This window comes from Podarcis liolepis, assembly GCF_965112155.1.
Source record: "Podarcis liolepis genome assembly, chromosome: 10".
NCBI lineage: Eukaryota > Metazoa > Chordata > Lepidosauria > Squamata > Lacertidae > Podarcis > Podarcis liolepis.
The window spans coordinates 44,710,998-44,738,825 of NC_139562.1; the positions used below are offsets into that span (position 1 = coordinate 44,710,998).

The 27,828-nt window shown below is 46.1% G+C and overlaps 1 protein-coding gene across 1 annotated transcript; it reads right to left on the bottom strand.

Moving 5' to 3' along the window:
• Positions 1-27,402, bottom strand: KCNMB4 (potassium calcium-activated channel subfamily M regulatory beta subunit 4). The gene is made up of 3 exons (XM_083463774.1): positions 26,060-27,402; positions 9,401-9,528; positions 1-649 (listed from the first exon to the last, which is right to left on the bottom strand). Exons 1-3 carry the CDS (start codon positions 26,393-26,395, stop codon positions 481-483), a joined length of 633 nt encoding a protein of 210 aa, XP_083319900.1. The 5' UTR covers positions 26,396-27,402; the 3' UTR covers positions 1-480.
• Positions 27,403-27,828: the final 426 nt, after the last annotated feature.

Consider the following 27,828-nt stretch of genomic DNA (forward strand, 5'->3'; position numbering starts at 1 on the left):
TAAAAACCAACCACTTTTTAATATTTCAGAAATACAGTCTATGAGAAAGGAAATAATAAATATTCAATACTAAATAATAATGGTAAGAAAGATCGTTTTGCTAAGATGAAGTCAACCACACTTTGGGGGGGGTGTCCTCCCCCCAAGAAACTGTCCTTCAGTCCATCAAAAGACCTGGAGTGAAGAGCCATCGTTCAGATTTCATAAAATGCAGTACAGCCAGTTTGGTGCAGCTTAGGATCATTTTTTTTTGGAATAGACACATTTTGCTTTCTTTAGTGGCAGAAGCAGCTAGCTAACAATTCGCAGCGTGGTCAACCTAAGAGTAATCTTCAGGCATCAGCAAGACCAGCAGCTGGCAATACACTGGGAACGGGCATCGCTGGGAAGCGCCACAGGAGTGCCTGTCAATTGCATTTGGCACTGCTGACACTCCTCCTACAAAATCCCCTCCGCTTTCGTCCAAGGAAAGTGAACCACTTAGGAGTGCTTCCTTTTCTTTATCGCTTCTGCTTTGACAGCCAAGCTCTTTGCACATATGGTGAGGACCACAATGAGGACCCCAACCAAGAACGTCACCACCGGCCAAAGGAAGCAGTGCAAAAGAACCGACTCGTCGTGTGTGCGTCGTAACAGTACGTCGTCCGGTCTGCAATAGGAAAGGCAGAATTACAGGAGGAAGGAAGCGAGGGAAGCAGGGCAGAAAAACCAAGACACCCAGAGTAGATTTTTAAATGGGTGAGGCCTGCAGTGGAAATTGGTAAACATTATCTCCAGTGCTTCAACCTGCAGGACCATCCGATTAGTGGGATTCCACCCTGTAAATAAAGTCAAACAATAAAAAGAAGAGGAACTACAAGAAGTTCTACAAATTACCACCATGGTGCATGGCAAATATTAACTGGAAAGAGAAATTCTAGAGTTTTCCCCATTTGAAAATGACTCAGAGAAACATTACACAACAACTTCAGACTGCGTAACATTTTCAATAAGTGCATAGGTGTTGGGATATACAAAAATATTTTAATTTTCAAAAATATATCCAAACATCTTTCCTTTAAATTAAGCCAATAATAGTTAACTATGCAAGTGGGGAAAACTGTGAGATACAGGATACATGGACAACAGTTATTATCTCAAATCTTGAATTATGCCATCTGAGTTGATTTATGTGTCTAAGCATCTGCCTCAAACTGGGGAATTGAAAAAAGACCAGCAACCAGCTTGCTGCGTGAACCAAAGGTGGCAACACAAACCCACAGTGAGGCCAGCTCCTCGTGCCCAGCCAATAGTGATGGTTAATGGGTTTCCCTAGGGTAGGACACCTTATTGATTTGTATCCCTAGGTTGTAAAAAGTGCTTTGGAAAAGAGCACAACAACGGAATCTGACTTGTGTTCTTGTGAACACTTAGGGCGCTTCCAGACAGAACGTTTTGCAAGTCTCCAGCACAACAACGGAATCTGACTTGTGTTCTTGTGAACACTTAGGGCGCTTCCAGACAGAACGTTTTGCAAGTCTCCAGCAGACTGAGCCCACTAGCCTTCCAGGGGCACTGCCAATCCCCCAAAACACTGTGTATTTTGTCTCTTTCCCATAAATGCAATGAAGCAGGTGAGTTGGAGCTCCCATGGGGTAATATTTAGACCGCATCACCAATCGGTTTATATGACATATACTACATTTGAAGATATCTACATTAGCACATCCCCTTCATGGATCACTGCCTTGCTGTGGCGAAGGGGCTTGAATAACTCAGAGAAGCTATGAACTATGCCGTGCAGGGCACCCAAGATGATCAGGTCATAGTGGAGAGTTTTGACCAAACGTGATCCACCTGGAGCAGGAACCGGCAAGCCACTCCAGGATCCCTGCCAAGAAAACTCCATGGACAAAGACAACAGGCATATAAAAGTTATGACGCTGGAAGATGAGCCCCTCAGGTCAGAATGCATCCAACATGCTACTGAGGAAGAGCGGAGGACAAGTACAAGTAGATTCAGAGCTGATGAAGCGGCTGAGCCAAAGCCGAAAGGTCGCTCAGTTGCGGATATGCCTGGAAGCGAAAGGAAAGTCCAATGCTGTAAAGAAAAATATTGCATAGGAACCTGGAATGTAAGATAGTGTTCTCGAAGCTACCAGCATGAATTTGACCAAACTGCGGGAGACAGGGGAAGACAGGAGTGCCTGGCGTGCTCTGGTCCATGGGGTCGCGAAGAGTTGGACGTGACTAAACGACTAAACATCAACAACAACATTAGCACATAATTTCTTGGGAGTGTGGGTGCTCTGATGCGCAGGTGAAGCACCCGCACCTGTAAAGGTTTATCCATTCACTTCCCTGAAAGCAACAGTTCCATGAACACCTGGACCATTCAGGCAATGGGGCTGTTTCCTGTGAACGGGGAAACTTCTCTGAGAGGAACTTCATGGGCAGTCTTGCACTCCTAGAATTCTGGGCCAGAGTGCCTTTCCGAGTCATCAACATCCTCATGCAGCTTTGCAGATCTCTCTTGATTGCAGCTCACTGGCCCTCTTCTTTAGCCTGCCCCACCCCTGTAAGACTCCACTCACTTCCTTAATTCTGTTACATAAATGAAATGCATTCAAAGACAGATTGTCTTGCACAGCATGATCTTTTCAGCATGGGGTCCCGGTTTCAATCTGGATTTGGTTGCCACTCCAAAGAGGAGAGATCAAACTACGAGGACAAAGCAAAGCCTAACAGATGCTCTAAAGCAGAACAGTCTCGTAACAGTAAGTCCTCCGCCAGCAAGTAATTATTCCAAGATGGATGACCCCCAGGGTGCAAACTAGTGATCCTCAGATAGTCATCGGTCTATTACATGCTTTCATTTACTGAATCCTAATCAAATATTTGTGTATAGCACTTTCTCCTGGCACAGGATAAAGGGTACAGCTGCCAAGTCACAATGGAAAATAAACAATAAACTTATTTCAGCACAATAGGTGAGGATATATGCACAGCCCCCAAACTGCCATGCTAATTGCTTGCAGTATTAAAAAGTGGGGGGGGGGGGAGAGAGGCAAAGTCAACACCTGGCAAACAACTTTCCTTGAGCAAACAGAATCTCACTCTTCAACGAGATGCTTAGTAGGGAGTACAGTGAGACCCACACCGGTTCCCAGCCAATTGCAGTAACACAGCAAAGTTACAGCAATTTGGGCTGTTTGGGTTTAGGAAAAAAGGTGAGTGTGGGATCAGAGAGCCATGTGTGGCGTGGAGAGACTCCTCCATCTCTTGTAATACTAGAAGGTAGGGTCATCCAAGAAGGCTGACTGTTGGAAGATTCCGGACAAAGTGAAGTACTTATTCACACAGCCCATGGTTAAAATGATGACATTTCCTCCAAGATGTAGCTACGGTCAACAATTCAGGTGGCTTTTAAAGAGGATTAGATGAATTTGTGGTGGTTAAGTCTACTAATGGCTACTAGGCATGATGTCTGTGTGTGAACTACCTTCAGCCTCAGACGCTGTTAGCCTCTAACACCCACTGCTGAGGAGTTGCTGAGGAGAGCACTCTTTCCTCATGTCTTACTTATGGGCTTCCCGTAGGTATCTGGTACACAACGGTTAGGAACAGGTGGCTGTACAGCGGCCGCATTCACACCATACTTTTAAAGTGCTATGATACCAGCTTTGAATAATCACAGCTTCTCCCAAAGAATTAAGGGAGCTGTAGTTTATTAAGGGGCCTGAGAGGTCCCTGTTCTCCTTACAGAGCTACAAGGCTTCAGAGTTCATGACTATTAGGCCACTCTGAGAATTGTAATTCTGTGAGGGGAACAGGCAGTGCTATTTTTCTAGAGAAAGAGGTGCCGGAACTCACCATGAACACCTTCCTTTTTCTCTTAGAATGGCAATGGCGCCCACCTGAGAGGTGCTGCCAGAACTGAGATCCGGTGAGTTCCAGCTGAAAAAAAGCCCCAGGAATAGGGGTCTCCTAGCAACTCTCAGCACCCTTAATAAACTACAGCTCCCACAATTCTTTAGGAGAAGCCATGACTGCATAAAGTAGTGTCACAGTGCTTTAAATGTATGGTGCGGATGTGGCCTTGGCAGGTCTTGGGTTTGATCCAGCGCATTAATTCTTGTGATCTTAAGCTAGCCCACACAGTTGTCCTACTGCTCCAGGAGGCATCATCTCTTAAAGCTTGTGCACCTGCGGCTTTTGACAGTGGTCCAAAAATTGTATTTTGCTGTGCAATCTGACATTATCAATGATGGTAAAGCTGAGAGTACAAGCTGGGACATCTAACACGGGTTTTGCACATACAGGATGTTAGGATAATAATAATATCTGGTTTAAATATCTGGTTTAACAGATATTTAACTGGTGACTAGACTGGTGACTAGGAGGGGCCGCCAAGATCACATAACACCGGTCTTGAAATACCTACATTGGCTCCCAGTACATTTCTGAGCATAATTCAAAATGTTGGTGCTGACCTTTAAAGCCCTAAACAGCCTCGGCCGAATATACCTGAAGGAGCATCTCCACCCCCATCGTTCAATCCAGACACTGAGGTCCAGCTCCAAGGGCCTTCTGGCGGTTCCCTCACTGCGAGAAGTGAGGTTACAGGGAATCAGACAGAGGGCTTTCTCGGTAGTGGCGCCCGCCCTGTGGAATGCCCTCCCTTCAGATGTCAAGGAAATAAACAACTATCTGACATTTAGAAGACATCTGAAGGCAGCCCTGTTTAGGGAAGTTTTTAATGACTGACGTTTTAATGTATTTTTAATCTTTTGTTGGAAGCCACCCAGAGTGGCTGGGGAAATCCAGCCAGATGGGTGGGGTATGTATAAATAAATATAATAATAATAATAATAATAATAATAATAATAATAATAATAATAATAATAATAATAATTTGGCCCCTAGGCTGAGAGTCCTCAGCTCTCAACAAAATAGAAAACACAAGAAATAAACTAGGCTTTCCCCCATCAATCTTTGCAATGTTGTTTTCCATCTGTTAAACTGCATGCCTAGCCTGGCCCTGCCTCCAAGTCGAACCTTCCAAACCCGCGTTTCTGTCTCTAGCAAGAAAGGACATCAGTTACACCGAATGGCTTTGTAGGGGTGTCCACTGGACTGCTGCTAATGCATTTTTAGTGATGAACTTCCTTCTCCCTTCTTTTTACAAGCTCCAGCATGATCACTAAAGGGAAACATGGCTGGAGGGAAAATGCTAAAACGCCCAAGCTTTGCCAATGCATTTGCCAATAAAATTTAAGTTCATTAAAATAAAATACAAACATTTCGAGAGAAAACAAACCTGGAGTGTCATGCAATCAATTACAGCTTTGCTGATGGTGAAAGTAATTAAGGCTGGTGCAGTGAGTCAGCACAACCTAACAGGTGCTGCTTATTGTTGGCATTCTCTTTCAGCATTGTTCCCCTCTCTGCTCCTGGTCTTTAGAGATGAGCAACATCTGAAAGGGCTCTTGATGCTCATTTTTTTGCCACCCTCTTGGGGAAGTGGACTGATAAACACTGCCAAAGAAGCAGTGTGCTGTACTGGGTATCGAAACGGAAACAGAATGAAACTGAAGCTAAATTACAAAGGCAGAAATCATGGTGTCCAGCAGTTCTTCTGACCTAGGAATGATGGTTTTCAAGGGTGTTTTGTCCATGGAGTTTTCTTGGCAGGGATACTGGAGTGGCTTGCCAGTTCCTGCTCCAGGTGGATCACGTTTAGTCAAAACTCTCCTCTATGACCTGTCGATCTTGGGTGGCTCTGCATGGCATAGCTCATAGCTTCTCTGAGTTATTCAAACCTCTCCATTCTGAAGGGAATCAGCCCTGAGTGCTCACTGGAAGGGCAGATCCTGAAGCTGAGGCTCCAATACTTTGGCCACCTCATGAGAAGAGAAGACTCCCTGGAAAAGACCCTGATGCTGGGAAAGATTGAGGGCACAAGGAGAAGGGGACGCCAGAGGAGGAGATGGTTGGTGTTCTTGAAGCTACCAACATGAGTCTGACCAAACTGTGGGAGGCAGTGGAAGACAGGAGGGCCTGGCGTCCTCTGGTCCATGGGGTCACAAAGAGTCGGACATGACTGAACGACTAAACAACAACAACAACAAAGGGTGTTTAGCCTTCCCAATTAAGTTCTGGTTTACAGGCTTCTGTTGCTGCTGAACCGAATGGATATGACTGTAGTTACTAAGCAGAATAACTTTCCACCAACTGCTGATAAACTGACTCCCAACTTTTCAAGTCATGCTCAAAATTCAGCTCCTATTTATTTATGTAATTGTGGCAATATACTACTGTAATGAAGTGGGCATGGGGCTGCTTGATGAAGGTTTGGAAGCTTCTGCTGCCAAAGAAATTCAATTCAATTCACGCTAGTTACTGCTGTTCTTCAGTGTCTGCACTGGTTTCCAGGCCAATTCAAGGTGCTGTTCATGAGATATAAAAGAGACCAGCTTTAACCCTCTGTCTCACTTCAGCCTCATTGGACTGATTACCTAACTTGCTTCCTAACTAGGGAATGCCAAGTTAGAAACAGAAGGAGAGGAAGACAGCTCCAATATTAACAAAGAGCAGCCCTCAAGGTCACCATGTAATGTTGCAAAGGAGCGTAGGACAGGAAACCTGCATGTAGGCTGTCTTTTAGTGATGGGATGAATGGCTGCAAAGCCAGCCCATCAAATCCAGCCTACAGAAAATGGGCTGCTATTCAAATGGACAAAAAGCCCTTCTCCCACACAAAATGGAATTTATAATATTTATCTGTTTATATCCCATAGGAGGGATCCAACTTGGAGGAGATCCAACGGACAAAAAATCCCAAGCAAATTAAAGCACCAATTGCAGAATATCACAATCTCAGTTTGTTTTGGGTCAAGATGAAATAGGAGGCGGTTTTTTTTCTTATGCAGCATGCATAAGATTCCCTTTTCTTATTGCAGTCTACATATATAGAACCCATTTTACTCAGGATAGTGTTTGGACCATATCCAACACTGCATCTCCTCTGGTGCAACAGACTTCTGTGCACACCAGGAAGCTTATTGTTCCTCTCCTGGGCCTCCAGTCCCCTCACATGCTCTCAAAATCACCTCTGGGGGGGGTGGGGGAACCCTCCAGAACAGTGTCTAGGGGGCACATGAGAAGAGAAGAAGTCCCATTGCACCAGCAGAACTCAACCGGTGCCACATTAGATAACAGTTCCTTAAAAAAGATTTCTTGGGAATGCTTTGTAGGCGACAATCAGGAGTTGCATGCATCCTTGGGTTCTGGACTGACATTGCGCATCCATGCCAGTTGTTGGATTGTGCTGGACAGGAAAGACTATAGGAAGCCTTCTTGGAATGACAATTATTATTATTATTATTATTATTATTATTATTATTATTATATCCACCAGAAGCAATGGATACCATGAGCTCCCTCCAGGCTATGATTAGATGGGTCCCCCTTCCTGTTGAACCTCAAGTGCCTGTCAAAGATCTTTCTTTTTCAGCAGGCATTTTAAGGAAGATTTCTGCTTTTACAGTTGAAAAGCGTACGCTTTCTACAATTTTTATGTTTGCTGCTTAGGAACTATTGGAATTAAGTGTTCTATAACTACCTTAAATAAAGTAAGAATTAAAAATAAAATAAAATACTGGAAGCCAGCTTGTAAATTTTTAACTGAATAGTAGGGCCTGTACTACAAAATAATAATAATAATAATTCTAACTTCAAACGTTTATTCATTAGTGACCAGCAAGACTGTGGCCCTATTTGGGCATTCAGTTTACCCTCGTGTAAGAGAGTACACAAAAGGCAGCAGAGACTTGTTGCTAAGCCCCACGCCCTTCAGCACATCACATTTCGCACCATTTACAGCCCTCCTTGAGTATGAGAGGTTGGAAGAGGGGAGCCGCCTCATGAAGAACCTGATTTTTCCAGGGTTTTCTAAACCGCCGGAGGAACTCCATGAGCAGAAGAAGCTGCCACATCAGATCTCTGGCCTCAGACTTACAGAAGTCTATAAACAGGGAACTCAGCTACATTAGTAAAAAAAACAAACAAACCAGCGATTTGAATGAATGCATTATAAACATGCAACACCAGAGACAAGCATGGCACCAGAGACCACAAAACTTTTCTTTAGCATTTTTAAAAAAACTTTTGTTATAATGATTTAATTTCGGACTTTGGTTATAAATAACAGGGGTCCCCCCCCCCCCGTGTGTAGATTCACTCTGGGTGACAATTACATGCTCCTGTTCCTTAAAGGTAAAGGGACCCCTGACCATTAGTTACACTCGTGGACGACTCTGGGGTTGCGGTGCTCATCTCGCTTTATTGGCCAAGGGAGCCAGCGTACAGCTTCTGGTCTTTACGCACAAGTAAACTGAATGCCCAAACAGGGTGTCAAGTTTGCTATACAGTGGTACCTCAGGTTAAGAACTTAATTCGTTCTGGAGGTCCATTCTTAACCTGAAACTGTTCTTAACCTGAGGCACCACTTTAGCTAATGGGGCCTCCCGCTGCCACTGCACGATTTCTGTTCTCATCCTGAAGCAAAGTTCTTAACCTGAGGTACTATTTCTGGGTTAGCGGAGTCTGTAACGTGAAGCGTCTGTAACCCGAGGTACCACTGTACAGTTATATCTTAGCTTGAATCCTGGAATTTCTTTTCCAGTCAGACCCGATGTATATAAACTAGCAGGTGTCTTGCGCAACACAGCCAAAGAAAGCAAATGGCTGATAGTTAAATTCTTGGGGGGTGGGACAAGCACACACATTTGGAGCAGCTCCTCAGGTGCACCAGATACACAGACTTCTGGAGTCTACGTAGCTGGCATTAACTTTTCCAGGTTTGTGCCTTGCCTGGCAGAGCAGTTGAAGCAACACTGGGACCATACCTCCCCCTTCCCCAGCTTATGTACCCTCGTCTGATGGGTTCGTGCGCACAACCTGAGACTTCTGCTGCATAGAAGGGTTCTAGGGTATTTGACCAGCCTGTCCCTCACCTGAACGCATAAACAGCACATATGAATTCTTCCTCTTCCCCCGCTTCCGACAGGTCCTGAGCCCCGATCTCCATCTCTGACTGCTCAGACCCCGATTCCCTTCGCCTTGGCTCCTGCCTCGTGTGTGGCACACAACCCCTCTCCTTGGTCAACCTCCCACCCCACTGCCTCCGCCCCAAACTTGCCAGAGCCCTGCTGGGACTCTGCTACATGAGCAAAGAAAAAATGCTTTATACGCATTGTTTATGCATTCTAACACTTGTGACACCAGATGGCGCTGTGGAGTTCCGTTTTCGCTCACCCGATTTCTCATACAAAGTTTGCAACGCATTTAACGGAAACGCTTCTTTGATGCGTCTAGATCCAACCCTAGACCCTGACAGCAGATAAGCCAAGATACTCACCTGAGGTGTTGATTAAAGTAGCACGTGAAAGGCTGAGAGCCAACTTCATCTTCCCAGTAAACCTGCCAGAGCTTTACATTTTCAGTGTTCTTCTGGTTTTCTCTTTTGCAGGGAGGGATATACGAACACTGTTGAAATAAATGGCATTAAGATGGCATCATTTTCGCTTGCAACAAGTAAAGACTTCAATTCTCTTTGGACATGCCTCAATAGTTTTTATAATTAAAACGAAAGCATATGTTTCAGGACTGGGCAAAAAGACAAGCCGGAGGTTTAACTGAATACTGTTGCTGTTTAGCAATTGTTACTGAATGTTCAATGGTCTAACTCAAAGTGGGTGGGTCTAACCTCTAATTTTAGATAAGTTACATAAAAGGAACGCATGCATAACAGAATAAATCTGTCATTCTGCACGTTTAAAAAACAGAGGATTACTTGCTGTTTTATCTCTAATCAAAATCTATGACTTTGAAACTGGAAATAAAAGAAAATACAGATATATGCGTGTACAAAATCCTTATGCAGTGTTATAATTTAGTGAGCAATGTGATGAAGTCAGCCACTGGCACACAACAAGCATGGAGGTATGACTCGATTCAGAGACAAGCAAAGAAGATTAAGGTGCAATGAAGTGCAAGGAGATTAAAGCTCCCACCCAGCTCGGTTTATCACGAGGATGGTGTTTAGTTCATTGCTAACCATAAATATTAAGGATATCTTGGCTGCTGCTGCTGCCTCTTCCAGAGCACCAGAAATAATAACTAAGTGAATTATGGGTAGCACAGGCTACACTTCAAAAACAGAATTCAGAGATCTGTCCACGTAGAGGTGGATCCCAGGCAGAGTGAGACTGAAGTTTCTGAGCACAAACATTATAAACCAATCTCAATGTCATACTCTTTTCCAAGCAGGCAGCTGGTTAGAACTCCACCTGTTCTCCAGGCCTAGTGGTTGGTGCTCTCCATCTTTATACATATAGTACCAACAAAGTGTTTCAAAGGAATGAATATTCATCAACATGGGCACAGATTCCCACCGCAGGCACTCAAGTTCACCTGAAGACCCTTAGACCAAATCCATCTAGCCTACCATGTCTAGTTTGACATTCCATGGCCTCAGACAGATGTCTTTCCCAGCTAGAACCCAAATATATTTATTAGCTCCAGGTGGTGGCAATTGAACTTGCAACCTCCTTCATGCAGATCACAAGCTCTGATGATGGTGATCTATGGCCCTCGTCCCTCACCCACATCCTTCCCTCACCCCTGGGCTCTAACAAGCAACCTGCAGCTTGCCAAAGACAGACAGACAGACAGACAAATTCTGAACTGGGTCTTTGTTAATGAAATCAGTGGCAAGAAAGGCATAAGGTTCAAACACAGTTACTCTTGTCCCAAGTCTCTTAAGCTGTCAGTCTTCGGCATGGATTAAAAATATAGACTGCTACATAAGGAACCAGAAGAAGGCCACAATGATGTAATTTAATTAATTTATCTTCAAAACAAGATCCACAAAGCAGATGGGCTGAGGCTGTTTTAAGCCAACAGAATATATATATAGTTATAACTACAGATAGATACAGTTATATTTTAGGCTTTACTCCACCTTACCTGGCCTAATCCTTTAAGAACCAAAACAAGTTGAGGGCTGCATCAAGGTATTCTGATTTCCTCCAAGATGACAACTGTTATGGATCCAGCAGTCACACTCTTGGGGGAGAGAGTTATGTTTCTTTCGCATTTGTGGCACTTGCTAGTGCAGGAATAGACTTACTGGGTATTATAAATCTAAATCAGACTGTGATACTATAGAAACTGGAAAAAAAATATTTTTACAGCTCCAAGAAGTGTTTGGGGAAGATTTCAAATGGCAGCTAATTTGGTTTTATTGTGTAGGAAGTACTCATGAGACTAAAGTACACATTCTGCCCCTCCCCATAGCTATTGGTTTAGTAGATGGCAGATAACCCTACTGAGAAGTAAAACAGGAGGGGGGCAGAAGAGTCATCTTTTAACATGGGTGGGGGGATGCACCAACAATTAACTTATTCATTGTACGGTAGGGTTTTTTTTGAATAATTACAACGCATCTGGTTGCACGACATAGAATACATCATCAAAGGCATGTCTAGGGAAACACGATGCAGATTCACAGATGCATGTACATCACTTGATTTCCGTGTGCAAATGTGTTGCCACAGATCTAAGAGCATGGATTGAGCTTTCGTATCACCCAATCCCAGTGTCAGCCTCAAACACTTTTCAATGGTGCCTGCTCCATCAGAGGCAAGTTGTCAAGTGTCAAACGATGACAAATGAAGTGGTGAATGATCAAATAATGTGCATATATGCCTAACAAGCTAGCTAGCTGATAGGAATGATCACCTTCCTTATATATCGGGAAAGTGATACCCATTTTCCATCCGGAGGGTGGTTGTTTATAGTGGTAAATAAGCTAGCCAGGATAGGCGAATCTTGTATTCTAATCTAGATTTCATCAATTTTTCCATGGGTTCCTCTGATGAATTCTCATGAGAATCCTTAACTGCCTTAGCCAGAACTTTCTTAGCCACTTTGCCCTGACCCGCAAACCAGCCGAGGTGTGTTGATTATGTGTAATTGGTAATTGTAGACGTTGGAGGACACAAGTTCTGCAACAATTCCCTGGAAAACATCAACAGGATTTGGATTTTTGTTTTAATGGAGAGATCTACTCAAGCTGGCCCAAAATTGGCATATCGAATATACGGCAGAAGCACTGATTGAGCAGAATCACATCATTGCAAAACAAAAGTGCGCACCTTATCCTTATTGTTCACTTTTATAAGCCATCCTGGATTTTATTTTACTAGAAGAAGGATATAAATGATTTAAATAGATCTCTTGCAGACAAGTGGTTAAACAACAGGAAGTGCAGAGACATTGAACTGTCAGTTTTCACAACAGAGAGAAGTAAGCACTGAGATGCCCAAGGATCTGTATTAGAACTGGCACTATTTAACTTGACATACATTATCTGGGGTGAGCATAACCTCAGAAGTCATTGGTGAGGGACTTGGCAAGACACTTCTGTGGCGATCACACAGGGTCTCTGGACGTTTAACGGTCTATTGATCCCTGTGCCACCACTGTGCTCACTTCTCCGCTGCCACCAACCTGTTACTCTCAGGTACACACTGAGTCCAGACAGTTGTTAAAATTGAACCAAATAAACAAGTTTATTTTATAAGTATTAACAAGTTTATGGTTTCTCAGGTAATATTCTTGTCAGTTTCTTAACTTTAGTTTCTTTACCAGCCTATACCTTTCTAATACCTTCTGACTGATTATCTCAACTGTTTGACTGACTCCTCTTAACAGATTCTCTCACTCTCTCACATCAGACTATCCCAACCCACGGACTTATCCTCTCCTTCTCTAACTCCAGACTGACTTCTTAACAACTCTAACTCCTCCCCTTGGGTTCCTATTGGTTAGTCATTTTACAATTAGTTAACCCTTTCCTTATGAACCCAGTATGATGTCACAGACCTAGCAGGGCAAACGCCACAACTATGTCAAAAGCTTTTTTTTGAAATCCAAAGAAATAGTGTTTACCAAATCACCTCAACCCTAATACAAAAGGTGTGGAGTGGGGGGACTGAACCGACTAAAGATTGGTCTTTTTAGTTGCAAATCAATATGGTTTGATTCTTGCAGCCACCAGCTGGTATACACTCTTGTTCAGGAAATGCATGATTTGCATGGATTTATCCTGATACCTTTTATGCTTTTAAAGTTTTGAAAAATACCCATAGGAACTCACTATTGTTATCCCACTAAACCGTTCTTTTAACGTCTCTGTTGACATACCACCCCACATATGTTACTACCCAGTTCAAAAGAGATTGATTATGCAACGTATGAGGACTTTTGGATATGGCTGGGTGGTTTTTTTAGGGATCCGTAAAATAATCAAAATGTATCTCCTCTATGCAATTCTTCCAGCGTTTGTTTAGTTAAAATTATGCCCGAAGAATTTACTTACCTAAACAAATATACCCTCTATTATGTACTTAGTCTCATCCAATTAATTAAAAACACCGCCAACCAAAAGGGCGAACATTTCTCCAAGCGTATTAGAAACATCCAGTAGTCCATGCTAAAAAGATATTTTCAAGTTCATACATACGACATACTCACTCTTGGCTATTCACAACCAACCTTCATGTAGCAACACAAAAAAATTATAGCAGTCCATTTCTGAGCCTCTTTGATGCTATTCTGTACATTTCAGGATCAACTCACACAACTACTAACACTGGTATGGGAAGACCTGGCCTTTACTGATGTTGCTGAACTAACAACTGCCATCAACCCTAGCAACCATAGCCATTGGCCAGCAACATCTGGAGGGCCAAAGTTTCACCACACCTGCACTATATCTGGGCCTTAACCCAAAAGGGCTCATGTTAAATGGGAATCATGGACCCCAATTGCGACTGGGTGCCTTTTATATATTTTTTACTTAATTATGAACAATGTGCTTAACGGGACAGTGGATTCCTCTGCCCTTAGGCTGTCTCTTACAACTTTTAACACTGACATATGTCCTTATTAGTATAATTCGGAACCTTTGCATTCCTTCGTTTTGATGTGCAACATCAAGGCGGGATTGCTAAGAAGATAAAAATTAGGTTATCTCAAGGTGCTTAAACACCTGCAGCATAAAAGAATGAAACTCTACAGATCATCAAAAGGACAGTGGTTCAAAAGGTTTTCAGGATTGTTAAAAAAACAAAAATACTTGAACTGTTCTATGCAGCTAGGGACTTAAACCCCTAATACCCTGCAATGTTTTCATAAGCTGGAAACGCCAGAGCAGCCCTAAGTATAGAAGTGAGTGTGTAATCATAGGACAGCTGCACTAAAAGTAACAACAGCAATGAAAGATGTCAGAATCACAGAACTGCAGAGTTGGAAGGGACCACGAGGGTCATCTAGTCCAACCCCCTGCAATGCAGGAATCTTTTGCTCAACTTGGGGCTTGAACCCACGACACTGAGATCAAGAGTCGTCTTGATTTACTGAGAAAGGCAACCCTGCTCAGTACTCATTTCATTAGATTTGGAACTAGCTAAAGCACAGCACGGGACGCGGGTGGCGCTGTGGGTTAAACCACAGAGCCTAGGACTTGCCGATCAGAAGGTCGGTGGTTCGAATCCACGCGACGGGGTGAGCTCCCGTTGCTCGGTCCCTGCTCCTGCCAACCTAGCAGTTCAAAAGCACATCAAGTGCAAGTAGATAAATAGGTACCACTCAGACGGGATGGTAAAACGGTGTTTCCGTGCGCTGCTCTGATTCGCCAGTAGCGGCTTAGTCATGCCGGCCACATGAACCGGAAGCTGCACACCGGCTCCCTCGACCAATAAAGTGAGATGAGCGCCGCAACCCCAGAGTCGGTCACGACTGGACCTAATGGTCAGGGGTCCCTTTACCTTTACCCTTTAAAGCACAGCACACAAAACACAACAGAGACAGGTCCTCTCTAATGGTCGGCCAGTTTTTTTGATATATATATATTTTACAACTAATACTGAAGGTCTTGGAGCTTCCCAATGCCTCACTCAGCTAACAAAACAGACAAGGCCAGTCTGTGTATGTTATATTTCTGCTGATATTGTCATGGCTGCTTTTAATTTAATTTACCATTTATTGTAATATTTGGGGTGATTTTTTTTATTTATCATTCACTGATATTTTGTTGACAATCATTTTGTAATATTATAAGCAAAACAAATCCTTGAATTTCCTTAATTGTTCCTTTTCAGTCGTATTCTGAATTGTTACAGAATGGCAATGTATTTTGGGGTTGTATATTTTGACATTTCCATGGGTTATAAACTGCCTTGGGTACAATAATATAGAAAGGCATGAGACAGTTAAAAAACCAAATGGAATGAAAAAGAAATTGGGAAAATTGGAATATCTCCGGCAGAAAAGCATGCAGCTGTGTCCAGGGACAAACAAAGTTGAAATGGGTTCATAAACCAGGATGACAAGAAGGTCCCTAGCTTTCTCTTTCCAGGTGATCAACCACCTTTTATATCCCTCAATTATACAATATTTTACTGTGTTCCTTCTTTGAACTCCTGCTTCTCTCTCTCTCTCCCCGCAACTCCACCCCAAATTCCTCTTGCCTCTCATAGCTAATAGACACACACATAAATAACTTCAGTAAAGTTTTAATCTTGGTTGCATAGTTATTCTCAATTTCTTCCTTTAGCTTAACATTTTGTTGCTTGATGATTAAGCACCAAAAAGCAACTCTTCAGGAGTTTCGGTACAAACAATAAGTAACCCTCACAACACCCCTGTGAGTTAATTAAAAGCTACTGTGGCCATAGAACAGACCGGAAGAGCCTGAAAGACAGCACACTAATAAAATTGCCATTTCAGGTCTGGGGAAGATGTTCAAAGTCGTGCACTCCCAAATTTAGCTGTATACTCCCAACGAGTCCCCCAGAGCACAACATGAATCAGCAGTCGATAAGAAGGGTCTCTTGTGTCCTCACAGGTTAGCCTATTCTGTTCTGAATCCTTTTCGGAGCTGTTTTAGGTAGCACTTATTTCTAAAAAAAAAAAAAAAAAAACAACCTGCAGATATACTCAGACCTCAAAGTCCATATCCACAACCTCAGGTGCGATGGGACCAGTAGTGAAGGAAACACTCTCTATATAAGGGCCGATATATGTACATTATGGCGAGATGTGGGTGGCGCTCTGGTCTAAACCACTGAGCCTCTTGGGCTTGCCAATCAGAAGGTCAGCGGTTTGAATCCCTGTGACAGAGTGAACTCCCGTTGCTCTGTCCCAGTTCCTACCAACCTAGCAGTTCGAAAGCACGCCAGTGCAAGTAGATAAATAGGTACTGTTGCGGCAGGAAAGTCAACAGTGTTTCCGTGCACTTTGGTTTCTGTCACGGTGTTCCATTGCACCAGAAGCGGTTTAGTCATGCTGGTCACATGACCCGGAAAGCTGTCTGTAGACAAACGCCGGCTCCCTCGGCCTGAAAGCGAGATGAGCGCCGCAACCCCAGAGTCGCCTTTGACTGGACTCAACTGTCCAAGAGTCCTTTACCTTTTATCTGTATGTACCTAGCAACAAAAGCAGATTCTGAGACAAAGCCTGGCGAGTTGTGGCTCAAGTTCAATGCACAAAAAGGAAGACAGGTAAGCAAATGTATTTATTTATTTTTATTTTGTAAATAAGTAAAATACTATGTCACATGTCTTCAATAGCCCAAAAGGAGAATATGAGCAACCCATGTCAAATAATTCATCTACTGCACACCAGGAACCTGTAGGCTTCCCATTTGTGCTGAGTGGGGATACTGGAGGCTAACAGAGAAGGGAAAAGGCAAGTGGCAATGGAGGAAACAAACCTTTTCTGTTCTGATATCCCACCTGGAGTTCTGCATGCCACAATTTAAGAAGGATTGTTAAGAAGGATGTTGACATGGGCAAAGGAGGGCAATGCCACATGCAGCCTTCTGGATCCCATCAATGGTAACAAGTTACTCAGCCTTGTAAATAAGCCCACAAAAGTTACTAGCTTGGGGCGGGGGTGGGGGGGGGACAAAGCCTCCCTCTGCTGCAGCCAGCATGGAAATGCAAACCAAGTAGTCTTCTAGCAAGTAGACTTGCAGAGGAGAAACAGAGCAATCTGTTCCACTTCCATCAACCTGTCCAGTTTCCATGCTTGTCATGAAGAAAGGGACTTTCCTTCCTCACGGCTAGCCTGGAAACCAAGTGGACTGGGTGGAAAGATCCATCTTGCTCCCTCCACCTTGCTCACTCACCTGCATGGGATTCCTGATCACCAATGGCTACCAGGCAAGTTGTTAATTATAAGGCAGTATTTACTTAATTGCTCCTTAAATTCTGGATACAGTCGTACCTTGGGTTACAGCCACTTCAGGTTGCGTTTTTTCGGGCTATGGACCGCCGAAACCCGGAAGCACCGGAACGGGTTATGTGGAACGGGTCGCGCATGCGCAGAAGCACTAAATTGTGCTTTGCACATGCACAGAAGCACCGAATCGCAACCCGCGCATGCGCAGACACAGGTTGCGAACGTGCACCCCGCACGGATCACGTTCGCAACCCGAGCGTCAGTTGTACATTTTTCTTGATCCTGGAAAGGAGATTTATACACAGATGTAGGCATGGCTAATATGGATGGTGATGTGAACATTGTGGTGCAGATTTGAGCCTCCTTTAAAAAGGGTGGGTGTGTCTTCTGCCTGCAACTAGAGTGGGATTAGGCAACATTGACTCCTTTCACCTGTAGTAAAGCAAGTAAATTGGAAAAAATCTACTTTAATTGCTTTCTTTTCTGTTCCTGGATCACCGTGAGCTATCATAGAAGCCATCCTGAAAACCTAATACTTCACAAAGCAATCAGAGTTAGTGCTTTATCCATTCTAAACAGCAGGCGGGCAGAAAGGCACGCACATTTGAATTAATAGCAATGCTCAGAAGGCACCGTCCACCAAGAAATGGTGTCTATTTCCAAAGTAAATATTATGGTGTCTCTAATTTTGTTTAAAGGCATTAATTCTCACTGTAGCACAAATAGACATTTTAGTAATGTTCAGTTAATTAAAATAATAGCTTGTCCATGTTTGTTTGGTTTTTTTGTATTCCAAGCAGAATGAGGTGGGGGGACTGGATGGGATATCTATGGGTCACTTGCTTCCCAAATCTTGTATTGTTGTTAGAAACTCAATGCTTTTGCAAGTGAGTGCCCATGAACTGAGAACTTAAGGGGAAAAATTGGGGGGAAAGCTTGTTCATGGATGATAATGACTACCAACTCTGATGGCTATTTTATACCTCCACTTTTGGAGGTGGTTTGACCTCAAAACCCTCCCCTACCCTACACTCTTGCCAATTCTGCCCCTCCAGCCTTGCTGCTCCATTTCCCCCTCTCCTTTGGTTTCCCACTTGCCTTCTTCATCTTGCATATCCAGTTGGGAAAGAAGCAAAATTTGGTTGCCATGCAACCAAAGGACGCAACCTCTGTTGCATCCACATTGTGCCTTCTTTGTTTTCCCCCCTCAACCAAGAAAGATGCTTCTTATTCTCTACCTCCTCCCTCATTAGCAACAAACAAAACAAAAACACAGCGGCAACGGCTTTGAAGGGTACAATGCACCTGAACAGAGTGAGAAACGCACAGAGGAGTAAAACAGCTCTACTAGAATCCAGACAATAACAACATGTAAAATGAAGATCAGCTATCCTCGAGCAAGCAATGGAATGAGAATTCTACAGAAGCATGGCAGGCTGATGAAAATACATACATGGTGGGAACTTCAAGCCTGGGGGCTGAACATGTCCTGCCAAGCCTCTCTATCTGGTCATCAGAATCCGCCCCAAGCCCCTTGCCCCAGGCCCCAGCCCTCACTGTTCCAGCTTTCCACTCTGAGTGCTCTTACCCATCTGACAGTGTTAGAAACTCAGATATATAAGCAAGGTACCAAATGGCACCTTAAACCTAGGTTACGGTCACCACAACATATTGTCTATTAGCCAGAGGGTTGGACTACATGGCCCTTGGGATCAGTTCCAACGCTGCAGCTGTTTGATTCTGTGATCTCAACCACATTGCTTGACTGTAGCTTGTTCTTACAGCAACTCACTTGTCCCAGTATGCAAGAAGGAGAAACCCACATAGGGGAAATGGAAGTGGTATTAACTATGGACTAAGGCAGAGGTTCTTCAAACTGCGGTCACCAACCTGTCACCCAGAAATCTCCACGCGGTCACAGTTGGACCTGTGCCAGTAGCAAAATGCACCTGGCGCCTGCCTAGTTTCGAACACTGGTCTGGAATGTGTCTCTGAACTCTGATAAGGCCTTTTGCTTGCCTAGGTAGAGGATAGAGAGGGGCGGGTGAGTGTGTGGGTAGAAGCTCCCCTACTGCAGCAAGGTAACATTTACATGCATTGCTCCACCAACTTCTGCCCCCGGCCTCACTTAACCAATGGCATGTGGTCCTTGGCATGTTGTGGCCCATGGGCTGAAAACCTACATATGCTCCTCTAAGGTGTGATGATCTGAAATGTTCCAGGCTGTAAAAACAGAGGCCGAGCTCTGCCAATAGAAAAATACATCTTCAAAGCCTGCTGGTAAATGGGAGGCCTCTGTGAGGCGAGGAAAGTTGGACACAGAGTAGTTAACTAGAGTTTACCAGTAGACAAAAGTTTTACAATCCCCTAGCTCTGAAGTCACCCTCTCCCGATACAAGAAACACTAACTCATGGGCAATGAGAAGCTCAACTAGTTGCAGGTCCCCTTTGCCCAGTTTCATGAGTCTTGAACATAAAGTCTGAAGCATCAAAGTGGGAGCTACAGAAACAACAGATATTGAGGAAACTAAGCCTCGATTGTGCTTCCTGTTCCACTTGGAGATGCCTCCAGTTCCAGTTAATGACCATTGTTTTTCAGGCTCTCTCTTATTTCCGCAGTTTATTTATTGAATTCATTTTCTCCCCTTTCTTCTCATCTCTTTGTCCATTTCAGTTCACCAGGCTTCCCCTCAGGTGTGTGTTGGCAAGAGCACATGCTGAACAATGTCCAGCAACTCCCCAGCCCTCAGCCAGCCAGCACCCCTCAGCTTGGCCCAGTCTATCAACTTGCTGCTGATCTTAGACCCATTTGCACCTGAAGTTAAAAAGGCAGGATGGTAACCCTGCTTAAAAAGTGGAGCTCACTTTTTTTAAAGAGACATGCAAGCAACATAAGAATAGCTGTGCTGGGTCAAACTAAAGATCCATCTACTCCAGCAAGCTGCTTCTCAAAGTATGCAATCAGATACCTCGACTAGGGGAAGGAAGTGAGTTGACAGTCTCTTGAGAAACTTCTGCCCAGCTTCATGTTGCCTCATGGTATGTCCAGCCCTGTAACCACAGCTAAGCTTTGCTGCACCACGGAACAACTGGTTTTCTCTTTCCTCCTCTGCCCTGCACTGTACAGTGGTACCTCAGGTTAAAAACTTAATTCATTCCGGAGGTCCGTTCTTAACCTGAAACTGTTCTTAACCTGAAGCACCACTTTAGCTAATGGGGTCTGCCACTGCCACTGCGCTGCTGCTGTGCAATTTCTGTTCCCATCCTGAAGCAAAGTTCTTAACCCGAGCTACTATTTCTGGGTTAGCGGAGTCTGTAACCTGAAGCGTATGTAACCTGAAGCGTATGTAACCCAAGGTACCACTGTAAAGTTTTTGACTTTTTATGCTCAAAAGTCCTAACAGCCATTTATATCCATACTTGATTCTGCTCAGCAGTTTCTTTTCATTCAGGACATCACGCTTATGAGCAGCTTGGTGCTGTAAGACACCACAATCAATCACAATACACTCTTCCCAGCATTTAAATAAGGAACTTTCAGATTTGAGCCAAATATAAGGGACAAAAGAACCCACCCAAAACTTCATAGCATCTTTTTAAATGATAATGGGGCATCTTCTTAGTATCACTTTGAGGATGCATGTGAAACATGGTTGTCGCAGGAGAACAGCCATTCTAAGCCATTCTTCCAGAGCTACCCAAACAATAAGACGAAGCCATGAGCTACTAGTCACAAGATGACTAGCATCTTTCTTCTAGATTCTCACACCACACCTTTCCCTGTTCATTCTCCAACGCTGGCAGGTCGCTCTCATCAGTATAGACAGTAAGTCAGATGGAACAATGGTTTGACTTGGAATGAAGCAGCTTCTGATGTTCCTAAGCACAATAGGTGTTTTTCCATTTTCTGAACCTGCTTAAAATATGTCTGTGCCACAAGGGAACGCAGCAATGATGTAAGTGAACGAGGGCAAGAAGGAGGAGAGGAAAGGAAAGGGAGGGGATGATGGTAGATGCAGGCAGGCAGCAAGGTCAAAGCTAAAGAACAAGAGAAAACAAAAGGGATGATGACAAACCCAGTCAAGACTTTGGTTTTTTTTTACTTATAGCTCAACTACCACAAGGAACAATATGTTTCTTATTTTACATCATATCAGGTCCTACCTTTAAGCAGAGTGAGGTAGCCACCTCGGGCAGCAGATACTGGGACAAGTAGCATGCCCCTGCCCCTGGAGCCATTTCTCTTGAGCTTCCTTGGCCCTTTCTATCTTCCTAAGCTGGTGACTTGGCAGTGGCAATGTTTGCTTGTTGATGGCATGAGTTGGTGTCATGACCCTAGAGACCAGCAGTGACCAAGCCACTGAGTCAGAAGCTATAGCGCCACCAGTTGAGGAGCTGGACCAGGTTCCTAGCTCTGAACACGAGGCTGGCAGACAGGCACCTGCCGAACCACATCCCATAGCACCAGAGTCTGTAGAAGCAGAGCTAGGACCCTCGTAGGCACTTCTCTGGGCCCAAGGAACTGACTGTCTCCCAGAAAGTGCACCAGGTGAGAGCCCATGCAGCAAAGGAGAAGCATCAGTCTTCGGGTCAGAAGGTTGGCCTTTCAAGAACTGCAGTTCTTCAACAAAAAGGGCAGTGCACAGAAGAGGTGGAATTGGCAGCAGACACTCAGAAGGTCTCAATTCACCTCCAGCCTTCAATGGAGAAAGTTGCTCACTAGGAGCTCTCCTTGGTGCTGAAAGAACTCAACCTGCCTTGTTCAGTGATCTCTTCCTGGGGAGCAGAACAAAACAGTTGGCTGGCCATGTTGCCTAGTCGCCTTCTCGCAACGCATCACAGATAACACTGTTGGGAAAGGCCCCTGACCAAGGAAGGAGGTCACGCACTTCCAGCAGACATTGTACATGTGCAAAGATTGCCCACTCAGCTGATGCATACTGGTGCTACATTGCTACATTATAGCTATTGTTTGAGCAGGAACCAGTGAGCATGGTGTTGCAGTACAGGTGCTGTGCATGCCGCATGCCCTGCCTTGCACACCCTAAATTTGCCAGCTGTCCCCAACTGCAGTGGAGGACACTGTCCCAATGCCAGGGTTGATAGGAAGTTTCAGCTGTCAGTCCGGTCAGGCTGTATGCATGGAATGAAAGGATAGCACTATCTTGTCCTTATTTTCCTAGTAGTGACAGCCTCTGCTTCACTGCTCTTAAAAATCACAGCAACTACCTTGGATGTTTCCAAGACCTACCGGTGGACCTGATCCTGCATTTTGAGAATTCTTAGAGGCAGATCAGAGGTGAAGACGAATAGCCAGAGTTAGCTTATAAGAGCAGAAGTACTAGGAAAGTGGACACACCTTCACTGCCCATCTAACGCGCTTACTGTAGCATGAACCTTCAAAACCAATAGCCCATTTAATCTGATGCTTGAGGTGGATACAGGAGGAGATAGCTATCCATTTATTTTAGAGGTTGCCTCAGGAGTAGCCATGATTCTGCCACCCACCTTTTTATTGCTTTAGCCACCATACTTTTTTTAAAAAAAGCAAGAGCAATTCATTTGCCATCTACAACTTTTGCAATGAATAATGGACAGAGAGCTTTCGCCACCCGAGGAAAAGAAAGAAACCAGTCACACTTTTAAATTGCCACTACTAAAGAAAAAGATGGTGCAAGTAAGAATCTCAAGGCATTATCTGGATTTCATTAGCGCACATAAATTGCAGGATGTTCTTCGTCTCTCCTACAAAACAGAGCCACATTGCTGTGTGGTTTTTTTAAAATAAAACCCCCCAACTTGCACACTGGGTTTACAGGCCTGATGAGAACAACTGTAAGTGTACCCCCAGAAAATGTGAGGTGGAAATTTGGAAACATATGCCTCATATAGGAAACTTTGTCAGGCCACTGTTACAGGCTACAGGTTGCAGCTGCCTTTTGGGTATACGTTCAAGCAGCTGGGAGTTTGCAGCTGGATGCAGTGACTCAAAGAGTCCAAGTGAACCTACCTACTTGAACTGCAAGTGGATAAAAGTGCAACAACAAAAAATTGCAATAGTGGCACCACCCAACATTTGGATAGTCAAGTGCTCAAGGTGCTTCGTGTACGCTGCCCATGTTTGCACATAGAGCAAAGCCAAACCATAGGTCAGTGCAAATGCGCGGACTCCCCGTGAGGAGATCACACCCATTTTGCTCCTCCCTGGTCCTTTTAACTCAGTGCAGCACACCAGCCAAGCCAAGGTTTGGCTTAGTGTGTCATCCAGGGATGGGATTGTAGTTAGGATTTGTTCTTGGCTAGAGCTCGTGGTTAGCAAGGAGAGAGTTTAACTGCAAGCCCAGGTTCAAATGACACACTAAGAGCCAAACCTTGGCTTACCTCTGCGTAGTGTGTGATTAAAAAATTGGGGTGGGGGGAGAGTAAAGCAGGTGATCTACACGCCAAACCCTGCAAGGTAAATCTGTATAAACACCTCTCATATTTCAGATGGGAAGTGGTTCCCCAATGGCTACCTAGGGAGCTCGGGGCAGAGATGAAATCTGAACTGGGGACTTTCTGCTTGCAGCTTAATCCCTTTATTGCAACTGGGGGCGGGGGGGGGGATACAAATACGTTTAAGTGAGATATCTGCATCTCAGTGGACATGGCCCAAGCCTGTCACGGTTGCCTCCACTACTTCTAATAGATTCCAGTGCCTCAGGCAACGATCAATCAATTTTTGGCTCCTTCCCTGAAATTAATTAGAAATCTCCTTTCCTTTTAAATCAGGTTCTGCCCAGATTCCCCTCCAAATCCAGGCCTACTTTAATGCCAAACCCTTAGCAGGCACATCCACTGCCAAGAAGAGGTGAAAGAACAAGAACAGAAATGATTTATGGGGGGAAATTTGAACATTCACACTATACAAAGAGAACAGTGGGCAATTTACTTCACCCAGCTCAGTTTTCCGATCTGTGAAATAGGAACACCAACACCTTACTTCACAAGGTTTTAAGTAGCAATAGTAATATTCCTACTTCCGCCTGCTTCTTTGGAGAAAAGCAATGACAAACCTAGACAGAATCTTAAAAAGCAGGGACATCACCTTGCCAACAAAGGTCCGTATAGTTAAAGCTATGGTTTTCCCAGTAGTGATGTATGGAAGTGAGAGCTGGACCATAAAGAAGGCTGATCGCCAAAGAATTGATGCTTTTGAATTATGGTGTTGGAGGAGACTCTTGAGAGTCCCATGGACTGCAAGAAGATCAAACCTCTCCAATCTTAAGGAAATCAGCCCTGAGTGCTCACTGGAAGGACAGATCCTGAAGCTGAGGCTCCAATACTTTGGCCACCTCATGAGAAGGGAAGACTCCCTGGAAAAGACCCTGATGTTGGGAAAGATGGAGGGCACAAGGAGAAGGGGACGACAGAGGAAGAGATGGTTGGACAGTGTTCTCGAAGCTACCAGCATGAGTTTGACCAAACTGCGGGAGGCAGTGGAAGGCAGGAGTGCCTGGCATGCTCTGGTCCATGGGGTCACAAAGAGTCGGGCACGACTAAACAACAACAACAGTAATATTCCTCCTGTGGCAAATAGAAGCTTCAGGTGGGGGGGGGGACAATTTGCATCAGGACCATGGTGCTGCAAGGAGGATTCAAACCTGCATGCTCATGGGTCCCAGGTCCGATCACACACACACTCCACCCCTGCAGCTATTTACAGTTTTAAAAAGATACAAGCAATGCCAATGCACTTGTTTAACATCACTTGTGGTTCAAACCCTAAGGAGCCCAGGGTGGCGAATGTACCCTCCCCTTGAAATTTATCCCCACAACAACAACCCTGTGAGGGAGGCTATGCGGTAAGAAAGAACGGATGTCCCAAGGTCACCCGGTGAGCTTTGCCACACAATAGGGATTTGAGGCACTCTAACCACTACAACATGCCAGTATTGGGCAACCTTCCTTACCCGTGAGGTGTAATGAGAGGGCAGAACAGCTCTGTAAGTAACAGCGCTCTGCACACTCTCAGGAACCCCGTTATACCACATGTTCCTGCAGCGATCACAATCAGGAAAGCGGGAAGGAGGCGCAGTGAGGAAAGACATCCTCACCAGCGCAAAAGGGCAACGGCGCAAACTTTCCAAAGCTGCGCTCGCTGCGCCTCCGGCTACTCTGAAAAGAACCGGAGCTCCGGCTTCCTACTGGAGCGGGCGACTTCTAGAGCGTGGGCGGCCCAATGGGAAGGAGGTCCTGAATTCATTCTATGGAACGGACAGGATGTTCTGGGCTCCGGGGCTGCGCTCTGGACTCGGGTCCCCGGCCAGTTGGACAGATCCCTGGCAAGCTTCTCCGGCACTGACGAATCCTCAAGAGTTGCCAGCTGTCTCGAGTCCCGGAACATCCCCGGAGCCTCCTGACCCTCTTTCTTGCTCCGAGAGTCGATCGTTGCCCGCAGAGTCCAGTGGACACACCTGGGGACGCACGGAGGCGCAACAGGCTGCGCCTGCTTACACTCGCCCAACTCCAGGACTAGGGCACGAATCCCGCCTGTGGACCTTTCTGCGGATCCCCTGGCGGATCGGGCCGGCGAGTAACGGGGCTTCCTTTCTCAAACCCCCAACGCGCCCCTGTTCAAATCACTCCCGTTCGCCCCCCCCCCAACCTTTCCCCCTGGGTCCCAAGCTTTCAGCGGGTTGCCCTCTGCACGTGCCCAGAGGGCGCTCCCGCTGGCGAGGAGCGCTTGCCGAGGAGGGTTCCGGGGCTGCGCCTCCGCCGGGCTTACCTTGGGGTTAGCGAGCAGCTCGTGCTCGTCCTGGTGAAGCAGCGCCCGGGCGTCGGACTCGGAGTTGTTGACGTAGATCTGGAGGCAGGGGTAGAGCGCGGTGCCCTTGCAGTCGGCGCCGCACGTGAAAGTGCACTCGAAGAGCTCGCCGACCTGCTGCACCGACACCACCGTGCAGTTGGCCGCTTTGCCCTGCAGGTCCTGCAGGGCCGGGTTGAGCCAGCAGAAGCCCAGGATGAAGAGAGACACGATGCCCGTGGCGATAAGGAACAAGCCCAGCCGGATGCTCTTGTCCTCGGCTTCGGTGTACTCGTAAGACACCCGGATCTTCGCCATCGGGATCGCGGGAGGCGGCGAGCGAACCAAACGGAAAGGCGGGCGGAGGAGGAGCGGGGCGGGAAGAGGAAAAGCAGCAGAATCGGCGAGGGGTTTGGGTTTTGCTTCTGGCTCCTTCGCGTCCAAAGCGGGGAAGCCCCGCAAGACCCGCTCCGTCCCGCCGCCGCCCGTTCGATCCCAGCTGCGGGACTAGTCCTGGCCGGGCTCCAGCCCAGGGGGAGGTGCCTGGGGCCGGCGAGCAGGCAGGGAGGCTCCCCTCGCGGCGCGCCAAACAGGCCTTGCAAGGCGGGAAAAAGACCCGGGCGCGCTGCGCTGCGCTTCCCTACTCCCGAGGACAGGGGGCTTCCCCGGAGTCTGGCGGCTCGCGGCTCGCCTCCCACCGACTGGATCCGAGCTGGCTGGGAGCCTGGCGACATCTGCCACGAGGTAAGCGCCTTACGGCGGAGGAGGGAGCCGGAGCAGCCGCGCTGCCCTTGCTCAATCTCTTCCCTCCCTCCTCCCCCCCCAAGCCGCTCCAGGGGGAGTGTAGGGCGGGGAGGGGGGCTCGCCATTGACAATCGGAGAGAGGGACCCAGGCAGGCAGGCGGCCCCACCTCCTCCTCCTTTTCCCTCCCCCGCCCCACCCCCCGCTCCCTCATCTCCAGTGAAAGCGGACAGGGACAGCTCGGCCCAGGATTATCTCTTGTTTTAAATCCCGGAAGTGGAGCTTGATTACTCGCCCCGATTAAGGGCGTCCGCAGGGAGGCAAGTCTTGAATGGGGGCAGCGCCACGTGCAGCTCATTCAAGCGCCTCCAAGCGTGGAGGGCGGGGAGGGACGCGCGGGAGTCGCGCTGGAACGGGAGCGAGCACGTGGCTCGCAGCAGGCGCTCGCCGCCCCCTCCAGGCCGGCTTGCTCCTCTCTCCTTTTTTTATGAAGGGGTTTTAGCCGCTTTAATCTCTTGGAAGAGACCGAGAAATCTCATTCAGTAATTTCTCGTTCTCCTCCCCCACCCACCCTTCGTGCCCTCCACGCCCGGCCGGCCCAGCTGGCCAACCATCAAGCTCGCAGCAGCAGCAGCGACGGAAGCCACATGCGCATCCCACTTGATCTCTTGCCCCCGCGTAAAAGTTTCCAAACCGGAGCCGATGCTTTACATGTGCACTGGAATGATTTGAAATAAAGGCATGCCCGTTATAAAATATGATGGTGGTGATTTCCTGGCAAGAAAACTTTAGTATTACTATTATTTCAAACTGTCGCCGTCTCTTGGAATAAGGGTTTGCCTACAGGGCAGCTGGGCGGGGCACCGTGCATATTCCGCGCTCTTCTTCCGATCGTTCAAATGGCAAATCAGGTTCCCGGGCAAGATCAGCTCAAACTACACAGTCCACCTGGGCAGCGGCGGGGGAACCTCGTTTTTTCTCCCCTGCGCAATGGATAGTATCTCTCTCG

What these genes read in the sequence shown, in the direction of transcription:
- KCNMB4 (XM_083463774.1), bottom strand. Translation starts at nt 26,395, where the DNA reads ATGGCGAAGATCCGGGTGTCTTACGAGTACACCGAAGCCGAGGACAAG. An exon ending in AGCTGCTCGCTAACCCCAAG is followed by an intron (nt 9,529 to 26,059) that starts GTAAGCCCGGCG and finishes TTATTTCAACAG; the next exon opens with TGTTCGTATATCCCTCCCTG. An exon ending in TACTTTAATCAACACCTCAG is followed by an intron (nt 650 to 9,400) that starts GTGAGTATCTTG and finishes TTCCTATTGCAG; the next exon opens with ACCGGACGACGTACTGTTAC.